Source organism: Malaya genurostris, chromosome 2, assembly GCF_030247185.1.
Source record: "Malaya genurostris strain Urasoe2022 chromosome 2, Malgen_1.1, whole genome shotgun sequence".
NCBI lineage: Eukaryota > Metazoa > Arthropoda > Insecta > Diptera > Culicidae > Malaya > Malaya genurostris.
This window is the reverse complement of record NC_080571.1, coordinates 343,946,378-343,970,496: the sequence shown is the minus strand read 5'-3', so window position 1 is coordinate 343,970,496 and position 24,119 is coordinate 343,946,378. Positions and strand designations below refer to the sequence as shown.

General features: G+C 38.2%; 1 protein-coding gene across 1 annotated transcript; it reads left to right on the top strand.

Moving 5' to 3' along the window:
- The first annotated feature begins 15,892 nt into the window (after nucleotides 1-15,892).
- Nucleotides 15,893-18,988, top strand: LOC131431917 (uncharacterized). Its single transcript, XM_058597874.1, has 5 exons — nucleotides 15,893-16,138; nucleotides 16,199-16,809; nucleotides 16,873-18,150; nucleotides 18,208-18,442; nucleotides 18,539-18,988. Exons 1-5 carry the CDS (start codon nucleotides 16,043-16,045, stop codon nucleotides 18,872-18,874), a joined length of 2,556 nt encoding a protein of 851 aa, XP_058453857.1. The 5' UTR covers nucleotides 15,893-16,042; the 3' UTR covers nucleotides 18,875-18,988.
- Nucleotides 18,989-24,119: the final 5,131 nt, after the last annotated feature.

The window sequence follows — 24,119 nt, the reverse complement described above, 5'->3', positions numbered from 1 at the left end:
GTCGCGAATTGGGACATTGGATAGTCTACCTTGGGTACGCAAGGAATTTATTAGTTGAGATCTGACATCACGAAACTCCACGCATGTCCAAACAACATGGTCAATATCGCGGTAACCTTCGCCGCAAGCACAATGATTAGTCTCGGAAAGTCCAATTCGAAGGAGATGTGCATCTAACGTGTAGTGATTGGACATGAGTCTGGACATCACACGAATGAAATCTCTACTCACATCCAGTCCCCTGAACCATGCCTTTGTCGATATTTTAGGAATAATTGAGTGCATCCACCGACCCAGATCATCTTTATCCCAAGAAGCTTGCCAGCTGGCAAGTGTTCTTTGGCGAGACGCGCTATAGAATTCGTTGAAAGCAATCGGTCTCTCATAAATTTCACCCTCAATAGCACCACGTTTGGCTAAAATATCGGCTCTTTCATTGCCTGGAATGGAGCAATGAGCCGGAACCCAAACTATTGTGATTAGATAATTATTATTCAATATGTCGTTCAGACACTGTTTTATTTTACCCAAGAAAAACGGTTCATTTTTGCCAGCAGCGTTTGAGCGAATGGCTTCAATTGCACTCAGACTATCTGTGAAGAGGAAATAATGGTTTGGAGATAATGTGACGATTACATTCAAGCTATAATGAACTGCTGCTAACTCTGCTATATAAACAGATGCAGGTTCTTGAAGCTTGAATGAGGCCGAAACATTATTGTTGAACATACCAAACCCTGTCGCTTCTTCCATTCGCGATCCGTCCGTGTAAAACATTTTCTCAGAGTTAATATGCCTGAACTTACTTGAAAATATTTTTGGGATTTCCATAGAGCGTAGGTGGTCCGGGATTCCACGCACTTCGCGCTGCATGGATGTGTCGAAAAATAAAGTTGAGTCAGGTACATTTAGGAGGCTGACACGGATAGGAATATATCTTGAAGGGTTGATTTCCTGTGACATATGGTTAAAATATACTGTCATGAATTTTGTTTGAGATCGAAGCTCGACTAGTCGTTCGAAATTATTAATTACCATGGGATTCAGCACATCACATCTTATTAGCAGGCGTGATGAAAGCTCCCAAAATCGATCTTTTAATGGAAGAACTCCCGCCAGAACTTCAAGACTCATTGTATGTGTCGAATGCATGCAGCCTAAAGCAATTCGCAAACAACGGTACTGAATTCGCTCAAGTTTGATAATATGAGAATTTGCAGCGGAACGAAAACAAACGCATCCATATTCCATCACTGAAAGTATCGTTGTCTGATACAATTTTATTAGATCTTGCGGATGAGCACCCCACCAAGACCCTGTTATTGTTCGAAGAAAATTTACTCTTTGTTGGCATTTCGTTATCAGATACCTAATGTGTCCTCCCCACGTGCATTTGGAATCAAACCACACCCCGAGGTATTTGAAAGTCAAAACCTGTTCGATTATTCTTCCCATCATATGAAGCTGAAGTTGCGCGGGATCATGCTTTTTTGAAAAGACGACCAGCTCTGTTTTCTCCGCAGAGAATTCGATACCAAGATGAACAGCCCAAACGGACAATTTATCTAAGGTATCTTGCAATGGTTTTTGCAGATCAATAGCTTTGGATCCAGTAACTGAAACCACGCCATCATCTGCCAATTGTCTTAGTGTACATGGGGTTACTAGACAGCTGTCAATGTCATTCACGTAAAAATTATAGAGGAGCGGACTGAGGCATGAGCCTTGCGGGAGACCCATGTAGCTAATTCTGATTGTTGCCAAATCGCCATGTGAAAAATGCATGCGTTTCTCTGACAAAAGGTTGTGCAAATAATTATTTATAACCGCTGGGAGTCCATGTTGGTGGAGCTTGTCTGAAAGAACATCAATGGAAACTGAATCAAATGCTCCTTTAATGTCTAAAAATACAGATGCCATTTGTTGCTTTTGAGCGAAGGCAATTTGGATGTCAGACGAAAGTAATGCAAGGCAATCATTCGTCCCTTTATTTCTACGGAAGCCAAACTGAGTATCTGACAACAAACCGTTCGTCTCGACCCAAGTGTCGAGACGTCGTAGAATAATTTTTTCGAACAATTTTCTGATGCAGGACAACATCGCAATGGGTCTATATGAGTTGTGATTGGAAGCTGGTTTCCCCGGCTTTTGAATGGCGATAACTTTCACTTGTCTCCAGTCAGGTGGAACAATATTTTGCTCAAGAAACTTGTTGAACAATTCCAACAAACGTCTTTTTGCGAGGTCGGGCAGATTCTTCACCAAGTTGAATTTAATTCTGTCCAATCCAGGAGCGTTATTGTTACAAGACATGAGTGCTATGGAAAATTCCATCATTGAAAAGGGGCTATCAATGGAATCATCATTTGAAGAAGACTCCCTAACAATGCTATGCGTAGGAACGGAATCTGGACAAACTTTCCTCGCAAAATCAAATATCCATCGATTCGAGTACTCCTCACTCTCATTTCCTACGTTACGATTCCTCATTCGTCTGGCCGTATTCCAAAGAGTGCTCATTGAGGTTTCTCTTGACAAACCTTCCACAAAATGTCTCCAATAGCTGCATTTCTTAACCCGAAGTATGTTCTTGTACTTGGTTTCTAAAACCAAGAATTTTTCAAAATTCTGAGGAGTTCCTCCTCCTCGTTTTAAAAACGTCTTGAAAGCATTTTGTTTCGCGTGTTTAGCATCTGAGCACTCTTTGTCCCACCAAGGATTTGGAGGTCTTCTGTTAGACGATGGACCAAGAAATCGTTTGGTTTGGGCTTGTTCTGCGGCCTCCAGAATCGAACAAACGAGGAAGTCATATTCTTCAAGTGGGGGAAGCTCTTCCATTGAAGTTAAGACACTTGAAATATTACTTTGGTATTTAATCCAGTCAATATTTTTTGTCAAATCATATGGAATATTAACTGAATTAGCAATGCCTTTGTTACTGCTAATTGAGATGATGATTGGTAAATGATCGCTACCATGTAAATCAGGAAATACTTTCCAGGTGCAATCTAGTCGAATTGAAGTCGAACAAAGAGATAAATCTAATGCACTTGGACGTGCAGGAGGTCTTGGGATCCGTGTCATGCTACCCATATTTAGTACCGTCATGCTAAAATTGTCGCAAATATTATATATTAGAGATGATCTGCTATCATTGTAAACGGAACCCCACATCATTCCGTGCGAATTGAAATCTCCTAAAATCAAACGTGGAGCAGGAAGGGCTTCGACAATTTCATTAAGCTGTCGTTGTCCAACTTGAGCTCTTGGAGGAATATATACCGAAGCAATGCAAATGTCCTTTCCTTTAATGTTTATTTGACAAGCAACAACTTCTATACTAGAAGTCGAAGGAATGTTTAATCTATAAAAGGAATAACATTTCTTAATTCCTAAAAGCACTCCACCATACGGGGAGTCTCTGTCGAGACGTATAATGTTAAAGTCATTAAAATTTAAGGCTATGTTTGATGTAAGCCATGTTTCGCACAAAGCAAATACATCACATTTTTGACTATGCAACAAAACTTTAAATGAATCAAGTTTTGGCATGATGCTTCGACAATTCCACTGCAGGACAGTGATTGAATCATTTGCGGCGGATGATAAATTATCCATCAAATGATACAAAACCTGTAAGAGCTGGCCATTGAGCTGATAACTGTTTCAAAAAAGTTCTAGCTATTGGAAGGAATGCTGTTATGATGGTCTTTAGAGGTTCAGAAATATTGAATGCAGCGAAAATCCATTCTACAATTTCCGAAAGTTTCAGTAATCCTGTTGGTGAATGTGAAATGGAGCCCACTGGATTATTGTCTTTTCTTGAGCTAGTTCCTGGATTGGTTTGTGAATTTGACAAACCAGGAGGTACAGTTTTTGGTTTTAAATTTGGCTTTTTAGCTTTAACACGGGGATCTTTTTTTGAAGGTATAATTTTAGGTGTCTTTTTTGGTATTTTGTGGTTTGTTAATCTCCTCTTAACAGACCCTTGAGGAGTGACAAACGAGGTATCTTCACTATTTCCGTCAGAGTCAGATTCCTCTGGCTCCGCAAGATTTGAAAAACCGTTTTCGGTTTCCAAAGGGGAGACATGTATGACCGTTTTGAGCATTTCTGCATATGTGCGCTTAGACCGTGCTTTTAAAGAAAGCTTCATTTTGTCTTTACGCAGCTTAAATGCAGCGCACACTGAAAGATCATCATGAGGGCTTTCCCCACAATAAACACATTTTTCAACATCTTTATCGCAAAGATTATCCTTATGAGGCCCTTGACATTTGATACATTTGGACTTATTACTACAGTAAGTAGCTGTATGTCCGAATTTTTTACAGTTCGTGCAATTCATAACATGCGGTACGAAAAGCCGAACAGGAAGACGAATTTTATCGATATAGACATGGCTAGGCAATGCAGATCCGGCAAATGTTACGCGAAACGAATCTGAGGGACGATAAGACTTTTTTCCATCGACAATAGATGCTGAGTACAATTGTTTGCACTCGAGTATCTTAACTCCCTCAAGCATGGAGTTTTTAAAACGGCCAACTCCATTTTTAAGTAAATCATCTGCTGTCAGACTTGCTTCAGTCACAACACCGTCAATTTCTACCTCCTTCGATGGAATGTAAACTCGATATTCAATAGCAAATAATTTACAGGTTACAATATCGTTTGCCTGTTTCAAGTCGTTAACTACAACTCGAATTTTATCTCTATTAACCTTACAGATTTCTTTAACTTCAGAGAAATGTGATGTCAAATCCTTTGTAATTTGCATCAAGTTTAAAATCTTTTCTTTTTTTCGAAGATAGACTATCCATGGCCCAGTGGTACCCTGTGGATAATGTTTAGCCCTCGGAGTATTTAAACTTTTACTAGTATCCGGAATCGGATTCGGATGATCTTCCATGAGATCATCCATTACATTAAATTTTTTTTGTAAATTAATAATACCAAAATAAAAACTTATGTTTAGTAAAATTTCAGATATAAGAAATAAAAAATAAATTAAATTAAATCTACCTTGTAGCTGATGTCTCTGTTCCTTTATCGTGAAGAACGACGTGAAGCTCTTCCAACGATTTCCAATTGGCAGTCTTTTGCTGTTTCCAATTGGCAGTCTTCTGTCGTTTGCTGCTATCTCAGTTGCTCTGCCGTCGTTGTGAACACCACTGCACTTGCTGTACCTGACCCCAGGTACAGTGCTTTTGCTCTTGGTGGCGATCAAATGCGATGCTTGCAGTGTAGCACCTCGCGATATATGCCGTCTCTTTTGATCCTACGCAGCGTACAAATTCTGGTACCTGGTAGATCAGCACTGGGTTGCTTTAGCACCTCTGTGCCTTTGCACCCCTTCGTCTTCGCACCTTTATGCGATGGCACCTCTGTGACTCGTCACTTCTATGCTCTCGCACCTCTGTGTCTCTACACCTCTGTGCGTATGAACGGGATGGCCTTCGTTGCTAGCTTTCCAGTCGGGAAACGCCCCGAATATTGCGTTTGCTATGGGCAGTTTAACTACCTGAAGCTTAGAATTGTCTCGGTAGCAGCCGTTAACTCACGAGCCAGTACAATCGAAACACAACCTCTTCGCTTGAATGGTTTTTACTGAATCAGACTTTTGAAATTGTCGCGGCCTTTTTTTTTTATTTTACTCGACAACTCAGTTTAGCTTATCATGCTTTATAGAGAAATTGCTTCCAGCTAGACTTACGTGCTGAATGCAGATGCAGATTACAGACTACAGACTTTTACAACCCTGTCTGAAGATATTTCAATTTTTACCTGCCATCTCTGGACTTAAATCATTTCACTACTAGGGAAGTCGGAAATTTCGAGTTACTCGATTATTTAATAATCGAGTATAATTTTGAAACTAATCGATTGAAATTTATTCGATTATCTGGGTTAATAATCGATTACTCGATTATTCATTCGATTTTCACTATGGGATTTTTTTAATTATTCGATTAGCTCAATAATCGAATATTAGTTTTAGGCTAATCGATTAAATATTACCCTATTATCTGGGTTATTAATCGATTACTCGATTCATCGATCGATATTACGACATCCCTATTCACTACACTCCAGCTAGAGGAATGGATGTTGCTGACTAAGGTAGGCCGTTTTGGTGATTTCCAGCGAATTTCAACAGTTGGTTCTGGAATTTCCAGCGTGATTTCCAGCGAATTTCAACAGTTTATGTTGGAATTCTAAGAAGAACTGGTTATCGGGAAAGAAGAAGAAGAAAACGAATTGACAATTCAGTCCGCATCTTCTCACTCAATTCCGACAGATTTCCACATCAACAGTTGAGCTCGTAGTGCATATCGCAAAGGACTCAATGCATTAAACTAGAGCCCCAGCCACTTTTCGAAGATGGCTCAACCGATTTGTACCATCATAGATTCAACTGAGAGGTCTTCAGATACCATAAGAATATCCCGACTTTTATTCAGTTCTTACTTCCGGTTCTGGAGATGTCAATTTGGAATTTGGAAATGTCAATTTCAAGCGTATTTTCATTTCATTAGTAACAATATGATGAGTAGTGAATTCATTAAATTGGCTAATAATTTTGGATATTCTCTTGAATGTGGCTCAAAACTGGTACAGTTTGTATTCAATTTTCGGTTCCGGAAATAGTGGTTAAAATCTTTAAGGCCTGAGAACAGTGGGTCGCGTATAGTGATGTATTTTTTTACTCGATTAATCAAAATACTCAAAATAATAAGGCTAAAGTAATCGAGTATTTGTAATCGATTAACGACAGTGCCACACGCTCTTTGAGTTGCAATTACTCAAATTCATAAACTGGAACAATATGTCAAAATTTGAGTATGGATTTGAGTAGAATAAACTCGTTACCATGAGTTCTCCCTCATTTATTCATATATTAGAGTAAGCGTTGACTTTTTGAACATTTGAGTGAAAAACATACTTTTTGCAGTTTAGTGCGTTTTCATTCTCGGAATATTCTTATCGAAATGAAGAATGCAAGAATACGTCGTTTTTCATTGCCGTTTCTAGATCCGGTTTAAAAAACTTGAATCAACGTCAATCATATATGTTTTGTGGTTTCAATTATGCTAAGTGAAAAGCGCAACATAAGGATTTCAAAACAATTCAATTTTTACTCCAAACCGCTCAAAAAGAAACGGTTTTGAATCACTGTTTTGCGCATTCAAAAGTAAGGAGAATAACTTCGTATATGAAATTTCTTAATTTTGAGACCAAACCAAAAGTTAAAGTTAAAAGCGAAATGGTTCACAGCCTTAATAGATAACGTTTAGTCTTAAGCTGCAGACATAGTGGGCGCAAGAAGCGAAGCCAAGCTGGTGACTAACATTGGCAAATCAAAAGCGAGAATGATACTAGTAGTTAATCAAAAGGACTCTTTTAGAGTACAAGTGAGAAATCGGCTCAACTTTCACTCTTACAGGGTCCCTCTGTTTTGCTGTAAGTACGTTTCCTGCTTTGTTCAGCACCAAGCTCGGCTCAGCTTCTCGCGCTTACTCTGTCTGCAGCCTAAGTCTAAACGATGCCATGATGAGAGTTGCAGTTTCATCTGTCATAATTCAAGGAAATACAAATTTCAATTTAAATAATGATTTTTTATCCATTCTGCCTACGGTTACAATGTTCATACATTTTTCCATCCGTTTGATCATATATATTATTGAATTTTCTAGACATTTCAACCACATTTTCTCATATTTATCTTACTGTATGATACACTAATGGTAAAGATTTGATATTCAACCAGGGATGCCAGATAATACCAAGCATTACTCTCTATAAAAATCTGTATTCATCTGTATTCACAACAAAATTGAGTTTCAACAATCAAATGATGTTAAAAGATGTTATTCCAACACATTATGGCTGTAGAATGGTAGATTCAATGAGACCAAGACTTTGCTCCTCGTTACTGCAATCAAATACTAATAGATTCCTCTATTATTAATCGAATACCTAATAATCGATTAATCCGAAAAATCAGACATCACTAGTCGCGTATATAGATTTTGAATCTTCCTCTCTGACTCCCTAGCCGAACTGCCAACTGTTTTTTTTTTTCAAAAATCTGTATTTGGCGGAACAATCTATCTGTACAATATCTATCTCGAAAAATCACATATTGATGTACTGAATATACTGATTTTGCGAGCAAAACAAAAACTGAAAATCGGTATTTATCTGTATGTAAATTGAATTATTGGTACTTCAAGAGAGCATATCTGTATTCCGGTATCGAGTCCAAAAATCGGTATAAATACCGATAAATCGGTATGGTTGGCAGCGCTGCTCCCTAGATTCCCTTTGCGTCAATTTGAGGTTTCTAGGCCCGGCGAAAAATGAACGGCGGCCCTACTGAAAAATGGGTGGCCCACACGTTTCCTGATGAAAACAAAACAAACACGCAGCATCAAGCGACTATCGCCTGCATGGAACGATTACGGAACAACAACATTAATTGCAAGCAATTCATATGAAAGAACACTACATCAAGTTCACGGAAAATTTTAAAGTCGGATACGTGAGCAATTTTCGGCTAAAAAACTTAATAAAAATAATCTGGACGTCGACGGAAGTTGATTGATCATCTGAATCGTGTTTAATGCATGCGTTTCCTGATGAAAACAAACCAATCTCATTTGCATTTGTGGTTGTAAGTGAACTGTCAGAGAGCCTAATGTGTTCAGAAACCTTGTTGTGTAGATTTGTTTTCTCTCCTCTCCTCTACTTTCCCCGGACACCATAAGAAAATTAAAGCGAATAAAATGTCGGACGCATTGAAACTGACTGTGTTTCACAGAAAAATATTAGACTTTATTTTTATCGCAACAACATATGTTTTTATGTATTAATCGTATCTAAACTAAATTATCTATACTTTGTCACAGTAACTATATAAGATATAAGCTTTCAAAGTCGAGTTATTCGATGATCAAGTAGATGTATGTTCTTCAGTCAGAAATCAGACATCTTGACCAATTATCCCCAGTAAATTAGTCTGGAATTTGATTCGAAATTCAGTATGATTTCCAAATGTATTCCGAATCAGATGCAAAAACAAGATGGTTGTTGCATCAGATTCGGAATCGATATAGTAATCATTCTGAATAAAATTCCAGACAAGTTGATTGTGCGCGATCGTGGCGGCTTCGTACTCAATCGGTTCGAAAATTGGGTTCATGCGGATCGACAAAATTTACTGGGGTAAGAATAATATCGCCTTGTGAGTTTCACTATTCACCGTTTGGGCAGCGCTACGTTACACTAAGCTACTACTCTCATAGAAAAAAAGTTCAATGTTCGTTTTTTTTTCGGATATACAAAACTAGTAAAAAACCAGTTCTTCTTGTAATTCCAGCTTAAACTTTTGAAATTCGCTGGAAATTAACAAAAAGGTCTACCTTAGTCAGCATCATCCATTCCTCTATCTGAAGTTTTAATGAAATGGCGTAAGTCGCCTGACTTTTACACTAACACATTCATAAAATGAGCGAAATATCAATGGCATTTTTAATATCACTGTCAATCAGGTAGATCGAACACCCAAAAACGAGTAGTCGATTGAGGCTGTGAACCATTTCGCGGTTAATTTTAACTTTTGGTTTAAATCTGACACTCGAGCAGTTAATTTGATGTTGTCAAAAATAACCCTGCTCGAGAGCATGGTTATTTTTAACAGATCGATGGTTATTTTCCGACACTGAAAAAAAACTTGCAATGCAAATTCTAATATTAATTCTTTAGTTGAAATTATTCCCAGTGGAAAATAAAACCAAATAACTTTCCGTCCGTCAAATTTTAAAATGGGCCGCAGTTTTAGTTAAATTCAACTACTCGACACAAAATAACCACTCAAGTGCCAGATTTCAACCAAAACTTCAAATTAACCGCGAAATGGTTCACAGCCTAAGAATTTATTGCTCATTCTGTCATTTCGATAATGTGGGGTTCCGCTGGTACGCAGCAGGCACATTTCTCTCCTGATCACCGGCAGTGTCTGACAGTCGACATCCTGGCAGAAATCCGTTAAGAGTTATTCATTAAGGCAACAACCATTGCCTGAATCTTGTCAGACAATGCTGGCCGTACCATTTAAATCGTTCGACAAGTCCGGGGCTTTTTCTATTCTAATCTAAATTTTTGCCTGGTATTTGTGAAGGCATACTGCTCTCCTCGAGGCTCTTCTTAATTAATCAATAGAAAATATAATATTCTTGCACCTCCTGTAAGAGAATAAAACATACACTTTTTTACAGCTGCCGAAAGCTATTCTAAAGCTGAAATGAGCTACTCGAAACGAAATCACTAAAAATGACATTACTTGATGATAATGACATTTCTCGTGTAAGTTCCCGTTAGAACTTGAAGAAATCGTATTTAACTATCGAAAATTATGGCTTGAAAGAGATCGATCTGAAATGCGGATGAATGTTTAATTATACCGAAAAGTTAGACTAATTGTACTTGAATAATAATGATCGGCAATAAGAATTTATGTTTGGTTGTCTATAACTAATTTTCGCTCGACATTAATTCCTATATCTTTGCTAGACCGAAAATGATTATTATCAGTTCAAAGCTCTTTTTTGTAGAATGGTAAATGTTACATTCTACAGTTTCAATACTGTGTCTCAAATTGTACAAATCATGCATTATATAGATTAGAAAAAAAATCAATAGTTTACAATGTAAAATAATAAATCAACGTGACCGTGTGTTGCAAAAATAGCAATTGCAGTGTTATAATTGGGAAGATACTTTTTATATGTATTTTAAACATTACATCTTGTCACAGAACAATCAAACAATTACTCAACCAATAAACTTTCATGTAAACGTTCTATCCTTCAGAATCGGGAAGGAGCGACATTTGCCACTCGATAAGGCGCAATAGTTCATAAGACAAGCAATAGATATTTGGGTATGTGAACGGCAGAAGTCCACATACCTACAATAACCGGATCAAGTAATTTAATAAACAATAAACCACGGGCGTACACAAACTTGTTGGAAAATCGTGCAACACGTTTATGTTTCATCTTAGTTTACGTTCAACGCAAATCAAAGAAATAACAGATTCTAGTCACAGCTAAGAATAACAAACATACATCAGTTTTCGCATATTACAACATTTTCGTTACACAAACTGCAATATCCAAATATATGTAATCTACTGAATTATATATATCTACAATACAAACATAATCCAAAAATATTGAGTGGCAAATGTCGCAAAACCGTCTTCACGTTCGTATCAACAAATCGCACTTTGAAAACCACTTGCAATCGAGATTTACAAGAAAATCGTAGGCACATCTCGAGGGTAAATCGCGTTCCAACAATGGCGAAGGAATATAATAACTTCTGTATAGGTGTGCTACAGTGCAGAAAAGATATTTTGATAGCAAATTTATCGAATGGAAAACCGAAATCAAAAATTGATCGCTATTGAGAACAATCAAATGACGATCGCTTACGCAGTATGATACATTTCATATCGTAAAACCAAAAATGTTTTTTCTCGTCAATCCACTGGTTTCAGTAGGACTAATCAACATATGAAACACAATACAAGAAAATCGCAACTGGAGAATCGAAGTGGATTGATTCGACACAAAACAAAAAGATAATCCAAATGAAAATATCTGAAAAGTATTAATACGAAATAGTTGTGTAAAAAAATATGCATGCATGGGTGCAGGTGAAGGCTTTCAAACACACGAAACACTAATTCTAATTCATATACTTGTTGAAAGCATTTTCGTTATCACATAGTACATGTTTGCCTATTCGAACAAAAAGTAATAACTCAATTTCCTCAAAACCAAAAGAAACTCATGGATGAAATTAGAAGATAATTCTAGCGAAGAAAAATCTACACGTCTTGTCAAGACTACAAAAGTAACAATGTTCAGACTCAAAAGAAACCATTTTTGATTGTAAAAATAAATTCTTATTTATATTTTCACAGTGAGTATTACAAAACGCCTGGTAGTTTGTATATCTGCTAATGAAATATCACAGCTCCTATTGCTCAGTTGGGTGACGACTTCGACACTTATTTTCGATTTTCTGTTTGGCAATAGTTTTATCGGGTAGAGGTTCAGACTGTAAGGTACTTGTTTGAATGGGGCATTTAGTTCCCCATGACTTATTGTTATTCCTAAACATCAAAAACAAATTGCATGACCTACAGTTTTCGGCACTTGAAGCAAATACAAATAATAATACCCCTAAGTCCCATATAAACCGATTGAATATTTTTGGTTCACCAAAGAAACAAGTTGGCCTAGCCCATCCCTTAGTTTCGAGCTGACAGATTAGATTGATAGAAAATAAACATATCTGGCAACGCAACATCAAAGTTGCTACGATACCGGACTAGTTTGTTTGTTGTTTTTCGTGTGGCATTCTGAATAATGAAGAGTTTCGTAATTGTAGAAATTTCAACATGAATGTACTAGTGTATTTGCTTGAAGATCTTTGTGAAGGGCGTACGAGTTTCATTCATAATTTATTTGCACGATATTGTAGGGAAGCTACCACCGAGGAGCCAGATTTAAGACGATTTTGAGAATCAGTTCATTTCTTCGATTATGTGACGGTTGGCTACGCGATTCATGCCGTCCTGATTATAACAAATAGTCTGGATGCACTGATTCTAGTCAGAAGACTAGAACTGCCGAAGAATTTCCTGATAAATTCGTGATGGTAAAGACGCAACTAGGTAAACAATGTGATGTACTTTCAATACAAAATGAAAAAATAGGAAAATAATTCATTCAAATGCAATTTTTCTGTTCTTGTACTAAAAAGTACAGGTGTGTAATGTCAGAGACATAACTGGATGTCGTGAATACGAATAAAACTGACACGATTTCTTCACACTTTCGAATTCAAATTGATAGTTGATAGTTGAATGTTGTCCACTTTTCGTTTCTTGTTTTCTTTCTATCCAATGCAAACGACCAGCAGCTGATGCAATCGTTCTTGCTTGAATTGAAACTAGTTTTGCGTACAAACCGACACATCCGCTCGCAGTGCCAAATGATGCGAAACTGGTTTAATGCGTCTTCTCGCCTTGACGACCGAAAGACAAATGAGAACTACGGCCTGAGCGTTTGAGATTTTTAACCACGCAGAAGGTGCGCTCTCCGATGCCGTTGTTTGAATGCGTCTTCTCGCCCCGACGCCCGCTTCCATCCAACGCACAAGAAGAAATGATCGATTTTCGACCACGGTTCCCCTTTTATAACGTTCAGTTGAAGATATGTGCCTGACTACCTCAAAATCGTCGTCCTTGCGCGAAAAACCCAAGCGAAAGTAAAGAGTTTTCCGCGTTGTTTTAAAATTTTCAGAAAACTTAACTGCCAGAATTGCGGCAAATGTCTGGAAACAATGCAAAAACCGTTTCCGGTAGAGAATTTTGCCTAGCGGTTATTAACGGTTCTTTTCTGTCGGATTCTTGCCATACAAGGTTGGCAGTACCGTTTTGAATCGGTTCTACATTTTAAGTGTCTTAGTTTTATTTTTTCAAAATAAAGTACATATGAAAGGCAATAAGTTATTGCTTTTCATATATACTAATCATGGAAAATGTTATTGCCAATAACATTGCTTTCTCACTACCAAACATACCCATATTTCAATCTTATTTACCTCGTCTCAAGATTCGTTTTTTGTACGTACATGCGGGATTGACGAATATCAAATGAAGTCGAATAAAAAAAAGAAAATAGAAAGAGGAGGAAAATAAACAAGACACGTACGGCAAGATAATGACGCAATTCCGCCTGGACAATTTTGACAGCAGCCGGAATGCAGCCAGCTTTCTGACGGTTGTCAGAATTCTCACAAGCGGGACGTTGTCATTTGGCATATTGTCGCAAAACTGAAATGTAGAGGCGCTGCTTGTTTAGAGATGATTCTTTCTGCAAGAGCTGTCAAATCGGTAGGAAAATTTCTAATTACTCCACCTTTTCAACGATGTCTTATGAAAACGGGCAAATTCATTTGAATAATCATAGTAGAAGTTGAAGAAAACGTTTTTACTGTGAGGTGGTAATGTTGATCTTAGTTCATTGTGCGAAATTTACCGTTTATTCAGAATAGAGCATTAAGCTTGGTTTGATACAATTTTTCAAATGCTTGGAAATAACAAATAAAGTATCCAAAATAAATAGTACTCGATCGCTATACATTCTAGTACTCGAGAAATCAACATTACACTGGTTTCTGTTTAATAAAATGTTGATCCGAAAAAACCTAACCTCACCCAGTTTCACACATTTCTGAAGATTTAATCGTAGTTGACACTAAAAAAAAGTAGTAGTAATCACTTTGAAATCGATTTTCTTCTACTCCGAGTGTACTTTTATTGCTGATATCTATTTGTACTCTTGAATAAACGATAAAAATGTTGCAAATCACTACTGCCGATATGAAAATTTCCGAAAGAATCCTCCTTTTCTTTGTTCTATTTTTCATTGGCAGGTGTCGCTACCAGTAAATTAGCTTTGCGACAATGTGCCATTCATGTTTAGGTTAATTATTCCCGAATCGTTTGGTATTTAAATTATATCGATCCATCAACAAATGACTGAGTTATTATCGTTCAAAATTATGACAGAAAAAAGGTTACTCGGCTAGTTTTGCATGTCAAAAACGCGGCAAACAGTTTATTGATCATTGATCAATTTTACGAGCAGCAAACGGTATCTCAGCTCAAACGTGCTAGTTTCAGTTTTGCGTGTATGTACTTGCTATTGAGGTTTCTATGCCCGGTGAAAAATGAACGGTGGCCCTACTGAAAAAATGGTGGCCAACACGTTTCCTGATGAAAACAAAACAATATGTAAAAGTGATTCACACGCAGTATCAAGCGACTATCACCTGAATGGAACGATTACGGACCAACAACATTAATTGTAAACAATTCATATGAAAGGACACTACGTCAAGTTCACGGAACTTTTTAACGTCGGATACGCGAGCAATATTCGGCTAAAAAAATTAATAAATCAATCTGAACGTCGACCGAAGTTGATTGATCGTCTGACTTGTGTTTAATGCATTCGTTTTCTGATGAAAACAAACCAATCTCATATGCGTTTGTGGTTGTAAGTGAGCTGTCAGAGAGCCTAATTAGGGTTTTTATCGTGACGACACAAATGAACAAGTATTCATCCTTGACAGTTCAGCGGTACTGTTTACAAACAAGCTTAAACAAAAATCGAAGAACACATCTAAAACAATCATTTTTACACTTTGCAACTAGTCACTTTTATTTAATAAATATCAAAAAGGAACCGTATTCAATCGTGAACAAATGTTTTAAAACTTTATTTAGGCGATACGGACCGTAAATGGTCTGATCCAATTTGTCAATAAACAAACAAAAGAAATTTCTGTTTACAAACAGTACTGCTGAACTGTCAAAATGTGTTCATCCGATTGAGGTTAGCAGTGACGGTAAAAAACCTAATAGCTTGCTACTCGACGCAGGGCTGGTGTGTTGTTTACGTTACTGGAGGTGGAAAAATGGTAACAGTTGTAACGTTACGTTGACAGACCGGCGTTTGAAAGTTTGACACAATAAACCAGAGATGCCAAGTCTGAAGATTTGATAGTAAACTTGCGGACTTCTAGCGATGTTATGAAAAAAAACTGTCATATTTGTTTTCCCAGGCTTTCACGAATTTAATGTTTTTAACAATATTTATAGAAACTTGCCGATTGTTCTAATCGCCGTGGAATCCATGTTAATACTGTTTTAACTCTTCGATAGGTTTGATTGATTTTTGAAAATTTTATCTGGCATCGCTGCACATAACCCGGGATTGAAACGAAACAACCGTTTTATTTTCGACACATTAGATTTCGTGTTTTCCGTTGAGTTTTTAACTAAAAATTATTTTGCTTGTGATTTCGTTTTATGCATGACCTAATTTTAGTTTTTCTTGGACCTGTTTGTATCTGAGTTTAACGGACTACCGATCGTACATCGGTTGTTATTGCAATGTCGTCATATATTAGTGATTTTAATAACAACATTCAGTCTTTCTTTATAAGTAGCACCTATGGAAATGAGACGCTTGTTAGCAATAGCTTACAAGTAAGTTTTGTAGATATTATGTGGCTGGTTGTTACTGAAAGTTTGTCCTTGCGGTTTTAGCACTTGGCCCTCGTTGCGGACCAGCGGGTGTTTGATCTGTCGGTGTACGATAATAATGTCTTTTTCATTAACCTGCACAAGCTGATGAGCTCTGGCACGAAAAAGATGTCCATGTTGTGGTCGGCGGTGTCCGTGCTGGAAACTGTTGCCGCTATGTGTGAGGAAACTCGTACGGCATTAGTTCGAAACTTCCATTACCTTCCCACGTTGACCAAAATGTTGCAAGAAACTCACAACGGCGAACAACAGCAGAGGCTGTTGGCATTGGTCGAGGTTCTAACGTATGGCGTTCGTTTGGAAAGTCACGAACCGTATGTCGAGACCTTGATACTAAAACTTCTCGGTATGATTGAGCAGCATCAGGATCGCGGGGAGCTAGGAACATTGGCCCTGTCGATTTTGGTGAATCTCTGCTATATGAACCTTCCGATGACGTATCTGTTGACCAAGAATATCGGCATTTCGTCGTTTTGCGGTCAGATCAAGCAGTTCGGTTTGGTTGCTTGTAAGATGTATATTATTCTGGAGAAAAACGACTACATGAAGGAGATGGATTTGAATTATTTGCTAAAAATGAGTTTCAAAGAGGTGAGGAATGTATTGACGTCTAGGTAGGTAATTTAACGGTGAGGTTGTAAGGTATGTGAGCTTATTTTTGTTCGGTTGTTTTGCAGGAATAGTATTATCTTGCGGCATGTGGTAGATTATCTGCAGTACATTCGACGGTGTAGTGCTGATGAGACGTCGAAAGAAAACAGGCAGAACACGGTCAGCATAAAGGATAACTTTTTCCAAGAAAACTTGAAAGAATTTCTGGATGACATCGGGAAATATGTCAGTGGCCTTTCCAAGGAAAAAGACATCGTTCACACGAAAAAGAAACGAAGGGCCGAAGAAAAGTCCTCTAGTACTGTTTCCGAAGCTGACAAAGACGACTGCATGGATATATTGTTTGAAATTTTGGAATGCATCGTTTCACTGGAATCGGTTGAAGAATCGTTCCTGAACCCGATGGTTGAAGTAGCTCTGATGTGGATTCGTTCGAGGCATAGCTGCTCGAAAGCGTTGGATTTGCTGAGGGCGATTCTTGAAAAACTAGCAAAATCAGAAGGGCCAAGCGAATGTCTAGCTTCAGTATTGGATTCATGCCAAGCTGTGCTGACAGAATTGAGAGATGTAGTGCGAAATAACGATGATTCGAAATTGCTGATCTCCATCTGCAAACTACTGACCATGATAATAAAACTGAGAAACACGTCCAGTTCGGATCTGGATAATTTGGCTGAATCATTCTTTCGACAAATTTTCGGACCTATTTTGAACTCCAGCCAATCGTTCAACTATTCATTGCCGGACAGTGAAATTCGAGTGTACCTCTGGGCGTTACACACATTTAATGAGTTTGCAAATGTCGCTCCTACGTTTTGGTACGCAAAGATTGGCAACCTGCTGAAGCAGAAGCAAGTTCACTTTCTGATCGCTAAAGGATTAACCTCTAGTGAAATCGATCTAACAGAAGCCATGCTGCACGTGTCTTCTTCGGTAGATTTTCCTCGCAAGGAAGTATCGCGGATGGGTAGTATGCTTAATGCTGGTTGGCGTAACGTTTTGGCAGAGTCACAAAAACACAATGTCGATGATGGTAGTAACGTTCGCAGCTTTCCCAACTCGGTAGCACTCAGTCGAGACTTTCTGGACCGAATGAATCGAACCGTATCGCACATACATGACGCGGCCTCGTCTGGTCACATTAACGAGCTAACTAACGTTGAACTGATCGAGTTCTACAATTTAAAAATCAACATAGAATCTCAGCTGATGGGGGACTTGCGTGCCAGTCTCGGCAGTATGTCGGCTCAAATCTGCACCCTGAAGCACCAGAACCAACTACTGATGGCAGAAATCGAAAAGGTCCAGCGGAAAAATTTGCCCCTAGTGCTAAAAGTTTCTGCGTAAGTATTGTTGGAATCGCATTAATGGTAAAATCTGACTCTTCGATATTTAACCAGACAAGAAGCGGAAAATCGGACGCTCGAGAAGGAACTGGGCAACATAAAAAGTGCCACAGCATCCTACGATAAGAAAATCAATCAGATGAAGCAGGATCTGTCGGATTACATTCGAAAGGCTAGCGAAAAATCACAACAGTGCGCAACTCTGGCCAAGGAAATCGAAAGCTGTCGGGTGCGGAATGAAAACTACGAAAAGGAGAACACGCGATTGCAGCACGATCTGGTGGAAATGGTAGGATTTTGTTTTTCTCTAAATATTTAACCTTTTTCGCGCGTTTATGATTTGTTGAAGCCAACTCTCTTAACCTTCTCCATTTCCATTCTCCAGACTAAAAACCGTGACGACTCGCGTGCGCTGCTGCGAGTGTCCGAGGACACCTGCAAGAAGCTGAGCGAGCAGAAGGATGCCGATAAAAAAATGTATGAAACCAAGATACGTGAGCGGGAGCGGGACATTTCGAAACGCACCGATCTGATCGGGCAGCTGGAGCAGCAGCTTTCCCAACGGGACAGCGATCTGACCCTGCAGGAGAGCAAAGTGAAGGAACTGCTGACGCAGATTGCCGCCAAGGATGAGCGGATCGCTCAAATCGAAGCGGAACTGAAGGAAAGCGAAAGCATACAGAAGGCCATTTACAGCTTGATGAACAAAGGGAAGAAGTGAATCATCTCGCTTCATAACATTGCTGACTTGGGACTTTTTGTGATTCACTTTTTGTGACTTTTAATTATTTCAAACAAATTGTAAAATAATGCTACAAATAAATGCCATCCATTCCTGAATGACAATTTCAGTTTTAGACAATCTACTTCACTTAGAGCCAGAAATGCCAGGTAAAAATTTCAAACATCTTCAGATCTGCAGATCTGGCATCTCTGCTTAGAGCTTACCCCAGCGCTGCCAACTATACCGATTTCTCGGTACATACGGATATTGTACAGAGAGATTTTTCCGACAAATACAGATTTTTGGAAAAAAAAACAGTTGACAGCACTGGCTTACCCACACGATCTTTGAACATAATTCATGGCTTGAGTTTAGTGATGTCTGTTTTTTTGTATTAATCGATTATTAGGTATTCGATTAATAATAGAGGAGTCGATTAGTGTAATCGATTATTATTAAGCATTAATCGATTAGTGCAATTAATCGATCAAATTATTCTAAACAGAATCAGAGCTGCCAAATGAAAATCTGTGTTGAATATCAAATCTTTACCATTTGTGTATCATGCAGTAAGAAAAATATGAGAAAACGTGGTTGAAATGTCTAGAAAATTCAATAATATCTATGATCAAACGGATGGAAAAATGTAGGCAGAATGAATAAAAAATCATTATTTAAATTGAAATTCGTATTTCCTTGAATTATGACAGATGAAATTGCAACTCTCATCATAGCATCGTTTAGACTTAGGCTGCAGACAGAGTGAGCACGAGAAGCTGAGCCGAGCTTGGTGCTGACCAAAGTAGGAAACGTACTTACAGCAAAACAGAGAGACCCTGTCAGAGTTGAGCCGATTTCTCACTTGTACTCTAAAAGAGTCCTTTTGATTAACTACTAGTATGGGGACGGGTATAGCGTGATGGATAAGTCGATGCCTTTCACGCAGCCCACCTGGGTTCGATTCCCAACCCCGCACATAGGGTCAGAAGCTTTTTCTGGCCCGAAGAGGTGAATGACCTCAAGGTTAAAACATCTATAACCGAAACAAATAAAAAACTACTAGTATCATTCTCGCTTTTGATTTGCCAATTTTAGTCACCAGCTTGGCTTTGCTTCTCGCGCCCATTATGTCGGCAGCCTAAGGCTAAACGTTATCTACTAAGGCTGTGAATCATTTCGCTTTTAACTTTAATTTTTGGTTGATATTTTTCAGTGTCGGAAAATAACCATCGATCTGTCAAAAATAACCATGCTCTCGAACAGAGTTATTTTTGACAACATCAAAATAACCACTCAAGTGTCAGATTTCAACCAAAAATTAAAAATTAACCGCAAAGTGGTTCACAGCATAACTGATATAAATCTCGATTAATTGATTGCTATTAATCGATTAGCTCGATTAGTGGCACTGTCGTTAATCGATTACAAATACTCGATGACTTTAGCCTTTTAATCGATTATTTTGATTAATCGAGTAAAAAAATACATCACTACTTGAGTTGCGATTACTCAAATTCATAAACTGGAACAATATATCAAAATTTGAGTATGGATTTGAGTAAAGTAAACTCTTTGCCATGAGTTCTCTCGCATTTATTCATACATTAGAGTAAGCGTTGAGTTTTTAAACATTTGAGTGAGAAAAAAAACTTCTTGCAGTTCAGTGCGTTTTCATTCTCGGAATATTCTTATCGAAATAAAGAATGCAAGAATACGTCGTTTTCCATTGCCGTTTCTAGATCCGGTTTTGAAAACATGAATCAACGTCAATCATAGATGTTTTGTGGTTTCAATTATGCTTAGTGAAAAGCCCAGTAAAGGGATATCAAAATAATTCAATTTTGACTCCAAATCGTTCAAAAGGAAACGGTTTTGGATCACTATTTTGCGCATTCAAAAGAAAGAATAACTTTGTATATGAAAATTAATGAAGAAATATTTCCACAGACTAACAGACAGGACACTCAAATTAGATTCTTCAATCATTTTAACGGTCATTTCGAATATTCCTTTATTTGGGACAGTACTCACATGTGTCATGATGGCGCCACGTTACCCTATCAAAAACATCCTGTCTGTCATCTAGACTGTGTTCATTTTTTTCATTTACCAACAGAGTTGCCATTCATACAGAATTACCTGTAATGTATTGATTTGTGTACGTCCATGCGAATTTCATGCAGGATACAGGTTTAATACATATTGCCAAAACTATATACATAATTGTGCCTCGTTCTGCCTACATCTCATCCTACAACGCGATATAAAGTCGAACCCGTTTTGTTACGATATTTATTTGCTGCTGGTCTGCCGCCACTTAATTTCGGGTGAGAACTACCAACACAATAAAAAATAGTCTAGATGAACAACGTTGGGTTAAATAAATGGTTACCTTCCAACATCGCGAAAAAAAAATCATTCAGTAATAGCCGTTCAACCGAGAAGGTTGTGTATAGAAGCGTACAGTTTAATAACGCTGGTTGGTTTACACGCGTTAAATACGACAACGGTTGAACTACAGGTAGAGACCTGTTGGCAGCACCGTTAAAACGTAAAATCGTGCTGCATAAGAGAGCCCTAGTGCTGGGCCAAGCTGGTGAAGGAAACAACAAAGGGCGTTTCCCAAACTCTACCCAGGTCGCAATATACAGCCACAAGTGCTGAGCAGGAGAGTGCAAAGACACATCGAAGAGGAAGAGTGCAAAGGCACATAGAAGCAGGAGAGTGCAAAGGCACACCGGTGCGAAGGCACTTCGGTGCAGAAGCATATCGGTGCGGAGCACAAGGAAGAAGGAGACATGACAACTCGGTCTTTCCACTGCCATACAACACGCAGGTATACACCGGTGACCTGCGCTGGTTGCAGCTGGCGAAGACAAAAGTAAATCGGAAATCGAGTGGTGCTGGATGACAGGTAGCAGTAGCATCACATCCAACAATCAGCATCCAACAAGAACATCTAGAGCAACGAGGATCTACACGGCAGTGCAACGGAGATAGACAACAATTTCAAGGTAGAAGTTTTTTCTTTTCCTTTTGATTGAGTACTGTGTAGTGTTGGTTTCAAATTTTATTTTAAAGTTTAGTTAAAAATTTTAATGTAATGGATGAATCCATGGACGTAAATCCTAGCATGAATCCGATACCCCCACGAACGAAAAAATATCAGGAGAGCTCTTCTGGGCCTTGGATAGTCTTTTTTAGACGTATATCAAAGCCATTAAACATTTTTCAAATTAATAAAGGTTTGACATCACGATACTCTTCAATCAAAGAGATCATAAAAGTAAATAACGATAAAATTCGTGTTGTGGTAAATAATTTGAAACACGCGAATGATATTGTCTCTTCGGAACATTTCAATAAAGAGTATAAAGTTTACATTCCCTCCAAAGATGTCGAAATTGACGGTGTTGTTACCGAAGCGAGTCTTTCGGTAGATGATTTACTCAAGCATGGTGTTGGTCGTTTCAAGAACTCTATGCTTGAGGGTGTGAAAATACTGGAGTGCAAACAACTGTACTCAGTAGTTCATGAAGAGGAAAAAAAAGTTTATCGCCCATCAGACTCGTTTCGAGTGACATTTGCCGGGTCTGCGTTGCCGTCCCATGTCTATGTCGATAAAATTCGCCTCCCTGTTCGGCTTTTTGTTCCAAATGTAATGAATTGTACGAACTGCAAAAAATTCGGACACACAGCTACTTACTGTAGTAATAAACCAAAATGTATTAAGTGTGAAGGGCCTCATAAAGATAATGATTGCAACAAGGAAATTGAAAAATGTATTTATTGTGGGGAAAGTCCTCATGAGGATATTTCAGTATGCACTGCATTTAAAGTGCACAAAGACAAAATTAAGCTTTCTTTAAAAGCACGGTCTAAGCGCACATATGCAGAAATGCTTAAAACGGTCATTGATGTCCCCCCTTTGGAAACCGAAAACGGGTTTTCAAATCTAGAGGAACCAGAGGACTCTGACTCTGACGAAAATAGTGAAGGTAATTCGTTTATCACTACCCAAGGGTCAGTTAAGAGAAAGAAGTCTTCCTCCAAATTACCAAAAAAGACACCTAAAATTTCATCTTCAAAAAAAGATCCCCGTGTTAAACAAAAAAAGTCAAAACCAAAGACTGTGCCTCCTGGTTTGTCAAATTCACAAACCAATCCAGGATCTAGTACAGAAAAAGATAATAATCCAGTGGGCTCCATTTCACAGCCACCAACAGGATTACTGAAGTTTTCGGAAATTTTTGAATGGATTTTCTCAGCATTCAATATATCTGAACCCTTAAAGACCCTCATAATGGCATTCCTTCCAATAGCTAGAACCTTTTTGAAGCAGTTATCAGCTCAATGGCCAATTGTCTCAGGTTTTGTATCTTTTGATGGATAATTTATCACCCGTCGCAAATGATACAATGAATTGTCGAAGCATCATGCCAAAACTTGATTCATTTAAAATATTATTGCATAGTCAAAAATGTGATGTATTTGCTTTATGCGAAACATGGCTTACTTCAAACATAGCTTTAAATTTTAATGATTTTAACATTATACGTCTCGATAGAGACTCTCCGTATGGTGGAGTGCTTTTGGGAATTAAGAAATGCTGTTCCTTTTATAGATTAAACATCCCTTCAACTTCTAGTATAGAAGTTGTTGCTTGCCAAATAAACATTAAAGGCAAAGATATTTGCATAGCTTCGGTTTATATTCCTCCAAAAGCACAAGTTGGACAGCGACAGCTTAATGAAATGGTTGAAGCCCTTCCTGCTCCACGATTGATTCTGGGGGATTTAAATTCGCACGGAATGATGTGGGGTTCCGTTTACAATGATAGCAGATCATCTTTAATACAAAACATTTGTGACAATTTTAGCATGACGGTATTAAATATGGGTAGCATGACACGGATCCCAAGACCTCCGGCACGCCCAAGTGCATTAGATCTATCTCTTTGCTCAACATCAATTCGACTAGATTGCACCTGGAAAATATTGCCTGATTTACACGGTAGCGATCATTTACCAATCATCATCTCAATTAGCAATAGCAATTGCATTGCTACTTCAGCTAGTATTCCATATGATTTGACAAAAAATATCGACTGGATTAAATACCAAAGTAGTATCTCTAGTATTTTGAATTCAATGGAAGAGCTCCCTCCACTTGAAGAATATGACTTCCTCATTTGTTCGATTCTGGAGGCAGCAGAACAATCCCAAACTAAATGCTTTCCTGG

Bases quoted from the DNA above. Each gene is read 5' to 3' on its own strand.
- LOC131431917 (XM_058597874.1), top strand. From the start codon at position 16,043: ATGTCGTCATATATTAGTGATTTTAATAACAACATTCAGTCTTTCTTT. The intron at 16,139-16,198 runs GTAAGTTTTGTA...TTGCGGTTTTAG, and splicing joins TTGTTAGCAATAGCTTACAA to CACTTGGCCCTCGTTGCGGA. The intron at 18,151-18,207 runs GTAAGTATTGTT...ATATTTAACCAG, and splicing joins CTAGTGCTAAAAGTTTCTGC to ACAAGAAGCGGAAAATCGGA.